Below are 6,648 nucleotides of genomic sequence, written 5' to 3'. Positions count from 1 at the left end.
TTTTTTTTTTTTTCTGTCTCTCTCTCTCTCTCTCTCTCTCTCTCTCTCTCTCTCTCTCTCTCTCTCTCTCTCTCTCTCTCTGGAATCCATTTTGTTTTGGTTGTTGTCTCCCCATGCAGGGTCCAGAGGATCCAACTCACCACCCTCTTACAACTGGCTCTCAACACATCTCCTCGGTACTGCCTCGCTCTCTCTCTCCCTCTCTGTCTCGCTCCCACTGTTCTTTACTTTCCTCCCTATCACTCACTTTCTTTCTTTCTTCTTTGCTGCCGTTCTCTCATGCTTTAAAAAAAACCCTTGTTTGACCTCTTGCTGTTGTTCACGCTTAGCTGGGTGTCTAATTTTATATCGAAGCTCATTTCTCGTCTTTCAGCTCTTGCTTTTGCTTATCTCTTTCTGCATCCATCCCATCTTCCTCAGTGTCCTTCAGTCAACAAACACATTTTGCTTCACTTGTTTTGCCACTCTTCTAGCAATGCTGGCTTGCTTACATTTCCTCTTTGGTGGTGGACTGGTTACCCCACTCTGGGCTGCATATTACTTCTAATCTAAGATCGCTATAATCTGTTGTCACTGCTGTTCTCTTAATGGCTGGTTCATATAGTGTTCATTTTGCCACAAGTCAGAAATTAGTTGTTTTTGCTTAATGATGACAGCAAAGCATTGCTTTTCAGACTAACAGGTTTTAGGAACAGCACATAGAGAAACACTGGGATTGATGTGTTTGACAGGCATCAGTCTAGGCAATGCTTATATATGTGTCCTTGCTACTGCATATTTGAGACATTTAGAAGTTAAGACTGGGTGATATTTTGGATATTTATGATGTATCTGCAGTGATTTTACTGGTGATGTAAAACATGATCAATAATGCAGTTCCTTAGACTGTCATTAGATCAATTTTCCCAGGTATGAGAACATTAATAAAACTGTTTTAACAGCATATCTTTAAAAAAAAAAGGGGTACAGTTGATTCATTTGAATTAATTCAAATCATTTTCTACAACAAGATTCAGAACTCAAGCATTTGTTTCAATAAATCAGTTCAAAAGATTTGTTTCGAGTTGTTGCCCAATTTTTCATGAAAGGCCCTGTGTGGCTTTTTTAGTTGTTAATGTTTTTAGGATAAATATATGTAGGTGAATATTGCCATTTATTATGTTAATGCTGTTTTGTTTAGGGAAAATCGGTATGGAATACACATGTATAGATTTTGACTTTTTGCATTGCACATTTTGAATATACTTAACAGCAGAGGCTATTTTAATTTGCTACAGCAGAGGCCATTTTAGCAGTGGATCGTTTCATGAGAGCCTTTGCCGTTCAGCAATGCCATTTAATATTTTAGAAGTTAAGGCTGGGTGATATTTTGGATATTTATGATGTATCTGCAGTGATTTTACTGGTGATGTAAAACATGATCAATAATGCAGTTCCTTAGACTGTCATTAGATCAATTTTCCCAGGTATGAGAACATTAATAAAACTGTTTTAACAGCATATCTTTAAAAAAAAAAAAAAGGGGTACAGTTGATTCATTTGAATTAATTCAAATCATTTTCTACAACAGGATTCAGAACTCAAGCATTTGTTTCAATAAATCAGTTCAAAAGATTTGTTTCGAGTTGTTGCCCAATTTTTCATGAAAGGCCCTGTGTGGCTTTTTTTAGTTGTTAATGTTTTTAGTATAAATATATGTAGGTGAATATTGCCATTTATGATGTTAATGCTGTTTTGTTTAGGGAAAATCGGTATGGAAAACATGTATAGATTTTTACTTTTTGCATTGCACATTTTGAATATACTTAACAGCAGAGGCTATTTTAATTTGCTACAGCAGAGGCCATTTTAGCAGTGGATCTTGCCCTCATCCCTCTGTCTTTTTTTCTGTCACTTTCTGCCTTTCATTTGTTGTCAATACGTTTTGTCTCTTTAAGACCATTGGCCATCATGAGAGCCTTTGCCGTTCAGCAATGCCATTTAATATGAATTGTCTTTGAGTGAATAATTGCTTTTTTTCTCTTGATATCAGTCAAGTCTGGCACAGAACTAACTTCATGCATGTTTGCTCTTGCTTTAACAGTTTGCAGTGATGTCTCAATTTTTGCTAAATCAATGGTTTTCAATCAGTAGTAAAAAGTTAATATCCTGAACAGTCAGGGATCCCTCATGGAAAAGCTGTGTTTAGTGTAGTGGAAGTCACGTTCCATCCTAAACGAGCTTTATACTGTGGCTTTTAGTGATAAAGATAGGGAAAGGAAAACCCTCTCGTCACCTCTGTTCTTGTAGTTCACTTACAGTCTTTCACTTACGCCCATTAGCCGGAGCCTACAGAGGAAGACATAGAGAAGAACCCTGAGCTGAAAAAGCTACAGATCTATGGGGCTGGACCAAAAATGATGGGGCTCGGTCTTGTACCTCGAGACAAGACACGGAAGAAAGGTTTGTGTCTGTGGTTTTGATTTTGTTCTTTATAACTGTGACAAATAAATGTTTGAAGTGTCACATTATGCATTTTCACCAGATGAACTGCCACAGACGGTAATAGTGCGGGACAGCGCTGCCAGTGCTTCTGTGAAGGATGAACCTGGAGAGACGCCGATCACAAAATCAGATCCAGACATTCCCCCACCACCCCCAAATCTCATTGTCAAGGAGGATGTTGATGATGATGACAAAAATCACATTGATGATCCTAATGACTCCGGTGATGAACCCTGCACCAAGATGACCATGAGACTCCGACGCAACCTCAGTAACCAACAGTTTGTAAGTTTGAGAGAGACGTATGAGCTTAAAGGGTTCACATAAAAATGAAAATTCTGTCCTTAATTACTCACCCTCATGTCGTTCTAAACCCGTAAGCCCTCCGTTCATCTTCAGAACACAAATTAAGATATTTTTGATGAATTCTGAGAGCTCTCTGACCCTCCCATAGACAGCAAGGGTACTACCACAATCAAGGTAGTACTCAGCAAGGAAATCGGTAAAATAATCCATGTGACATCAGGGGTTCAACCGTAATTTTACAAAACAAAAATAACAACTTAATTCAACTTTCATCTCCTCCGCGTCACCCTGGTGCCATTTTGGAGAATATCCACTGAACGTAAACCGCATATGCTATTCTGTGTCAGCCGAGTCATGCAAACAATACGTTGTTTACGCTTTGATTTGAACGAAAACAACGTATCCAGCATACGCTGTTTATGTTCAGTGGATATTCTCCAAAATGGCACCAGGGTGACGAATTGTTGAATAAAGTCGTTATTTTTGTTTTCTTTGCATACAAAAAGTATTCTCGTAGCTTCGTAAAATTACGGTTTTCAATTTTCCCAGGTATGAGAACATTAATAAAACTGTTTTAACAGCATCTCTTTAAAAAAAAAAAAAATGGGTACAGTTGATTCATTTTAATTAATTCAAATAATTTTCTACAACGGGATTCAGAACTCAAGCATTTGTTTCAATAAATCCCATAGGGACTGCCATTAGTGTACTTAAGGTAATCAGGTTGCATCATTAATCCACTACTGTTTTAAGAATGTGTAATGAGGCTTGAAAAAAACACCCTATCAAATTCTATAAAATAATCATGTCACATGGATTATTTTACCGATCTCCTTGCTACGGTTCTGGACCTTGATCGTGGTAATTACATTGCTGTCTATGGGAGGGTCAGAGAGCTCTCAGAATTCATTAAAAATATCTTAATTTGTGTTCCGAAGATGAATGGAGGTCTTAAGGGTTTAGAACGACATGAGGGTGAGTAATTAATGACAGAATTGTCATTTTTGGGTCAACTTTCCCTTTAAGAGTTTGCTTTTTTGTGCTTCTGAGACATTTCATTTACATGCAACCAAATAATCTGACAGTAATTGGATTAATAATGATCAGATTGGAAGGGGTGATGTATATCTGACATAATCCAATCAACAGGATAAATTAACCATGTAAACGCTTGAATGGCTAAATGCCATGATGCATATATTAGCATACAAATGTGCATGTTTATTTACATCTTATGAGCTGGTGAGTGGAAGAGACATTGAGTATTTACAAAATATTTGCTAAAATAGCTCTTCTAATATATGTCAGTTTTCTTTTTAGACATGTAATCAAGACAAAAACGACAATTATTCTCATGGTAGTGCTGGTAACATTATTGTGCTGATTCTGGACTTGCGACTGAGCATTTTGTTTGGAATAGATGTATGAATTCTGAGAGCTCTCTGACCCTCCCATAGACAGCAAGGGTACTACCACAATCAAGGTAGTACTCAGCAAGGAAATCGGTAAAATAATCCATGTGACATCAGGGGTTCAACCGTAATTTTACAAAACAAAAATAACAACTTAATTCAACTTTCGTCTCCTCCGCGTCACCCTGGTGCCATTTTGGAGAATATCCACTGAACGTAAACCGCATATGCTATTCTGTGTCAGCCGAGTCATGCAAACAATACGTTGTTTACGCTTTGATTTGAACGAAAACAACGTATCCAGCATACGCTGTTTATGTTCAGTGGATATTCTCCAAAATGGCACCAGGGTGACGAATTGTTGAATAAAGTCGTTATTTTTGTTTTCTTTGCATACAAAAAGTATTCTCGTAGCTTCGTAAAATTACGGTTTTCAATTTTCCCAGGTATGAGAACATTAATAAAACTGTTTTAACAGCATCTCTTTAAAAAAAAAAAAATGGGTACAGTTGATTCATTTTAATTAATTCAAATCATTTTCTACAACGGGATTCAGAACTCAAGCATTTGTTTCAATAAATCCCATAGGGACTGCCATTAGTGTACTTAAGGTAATCAGGTTGCATCATTAATCCACTACTGTTTTAAGAATGTGTAATGAGGCTTGAAAAAAACACCCTATCAAATTCTATAAAATAATCATGTCACATGGATTATTTTACCGATCTCCTTGCTACGGTTCTGGACCTTGATCGTGGTAATTACATTGCTGTCTATGGGAGGGTCAGAGAGCTCTCAGAATTCATTAAAAATATCTTAATTTGTGTTCCGAAGATGAATGGAGGTCTTAAGGGTTTAGAACGACATGAGGGTGAGTAATTAATGACAGAATTGTCATTTTTGGGTCAACTTTCCCTTTAAGAGTTTGCTTTTTTGTGCTTCTGAGACATTTCATTTACATGCAACCAAATAATCTGACAGTAATTGGATTAATAATGATCAGATTGGAAGGGGTGATGTATATCTGACATAATCCAATCAACAGGATAAATTAACCATGTAAACGCTTGAATGGCTAAATGCCATGATGCATATATTAGCATACAAATGTGCATGTTTATTTACATCTTATGAGCTGGTGAGTGGAAGAGACATTGAGTATTTACAAAATATTTGCTAAAATAGCTCTTCTAATATATGTCAGTTTTCTTTTTAGACATGTAATCAAGACAAAAACGACAATTATTCTCATGGTAGTGCTGGTAACATTATTGTGCTGATTCTGGACTTGCGACTGAGCATTTTGTTTGGAATAGATGTTATGCACATATAAATGAGTATGAACATTTCTCACATTGCAATGTTTTGGGTTCATTACAAACAAAACTTTCAGAAATCTAAACTCGAATTGGATTCATATGGATTGATTAAAATTAGTACATGTAATCAACAGTACATTTGATCATTTAGACCATTTCCACTCTGTCTGTTAAACCAGCATTCTAACAATTTTGCCAGCTTTAGACCAAAGCATGTAATAACTGATTTTGCATGCAATAACTGAAATCTCTGTCAGGTGGACTCGTTTGTATGTCGGATGTGTGGACGCGGGGACGAGGATGAGAAGTTGCTGCTCTGTGATGGGTGCGAAGATAATTATCACACATTCTGCCTGATACCTCCACTCTCAGATCCACCCAAGGGCAACTGGCGCTGTCCCAAATGTATAGCAGAGGTGAGAGACCAGTTCGAAATAACTCTCTTATTTATTCTATTGCTCTCACAATTATTCTATTGTGATATACAGGATATTTCATTAGTTAAATGACTTTAGGTCAAAAATGTCTGTTTGTGGAGTTTAAGCTTTTAATTGACTTAAGTTATTTTTTGCTGCTTAATGAATGTGCAATATATAAAACTCTAATACTTTCTAAATGCTGACTTTTATTCCTTGATATAGCATTCAACTGTAAATGTGTGGTTTGTCTGTGTAGGAGTGTAAAAAGCCAACAGAGGCGTTTGGTTTCGAGCAGGCCACGCGGGAATATACGTTACAGAGCTTTGGTGAGATGGCCGACACTTTTAAAGCCGACTACTTCAACATGCCTGTCCATGTGAGTGTTTTTCCTGCCTTTAATCAATCTTCAACCGCACCGACTTACTGTACATGTATGATTCATTTCACTGAATTTTTTACTTAGATGGTTCCCACAGAGCTGGTCGAGAGAGAGTTTTGGAGGTTGGTTAGTAATATTGAAGAAGACGTAACTGTAGAATATGGTGCAGACATTCACTCGAAAGAATTTGGTAGTGGTTTTCCCGTCAACAATGGCAAGAGACATTTGTCAGATGAGGAAGAGGTTAGTTTTCTTCTTTTTTTTTTTTTTTTTTTTTTTTTTTCATTTTTTTTGTCTAAAATACAAAATAAAATTTTCTTTCTTTTTCT

The 6,648-nt window shown here is 36.7% G+C and overlaps 1 protein-coding gene across 1 annotated transcript in view; it reads left to right on the top strand.

The window, feature by feature from the left end:
- Positions 1–6,648, top strand: part of LOC107570512 (lysine-specific demethylase 5C-like) — a 20,278-nt gene that overhangs the window by 4,299 nt on the left and 9,331 nt on the right. The window contains exons 7-12 of the mRNA XM_016256742.1: positions 120–176; positions 2,322–2,442; positions 2,525–2,769; positions 5,779–5,937; positions 6,197–6,316; positions 6,404–6,562. Of these exons, the coding sequence (XP_016112228.1) occupies positions 120–176; positions 2,322–2,442; positions 2,525–2,769; positions 5,779–5,937; positions 6,197–6,316; positions 6,404–6,562 (861 nt within the window). The remainder of the gene's footprint in view (positions 1–119; positions 177–2,321; positions 2,443–2,524; positions 2,770–5,778; positions 5,938–6,196; positions 6,317–6,403; positions 6,563–6,648) is intronic.

This window comes from Sinocyclocheilus grahami, unplaced genomic scaffold (assembly GCF_001515645.1).
Source record: "Sinocyclocheilus grahami isolate Dianchi unplaced genomic scaffold, SAMN03320097.WGS_v1.1 scaffold1468.1, whole genome shotgun sequence".
NCBI classification, from domain to species: Eukaryota; Metazoa; Chordata; class Actinopteri; order Cypriniformes; family Cyprinidae; genus Sinocyclocheilus; species Sinocyclocheilus grahami.
The sequence above is the reverse complement of the archived record's forward strand: the minus strand, read 5'-3'. Positions and strand labels throughout refer to the sequence as shown.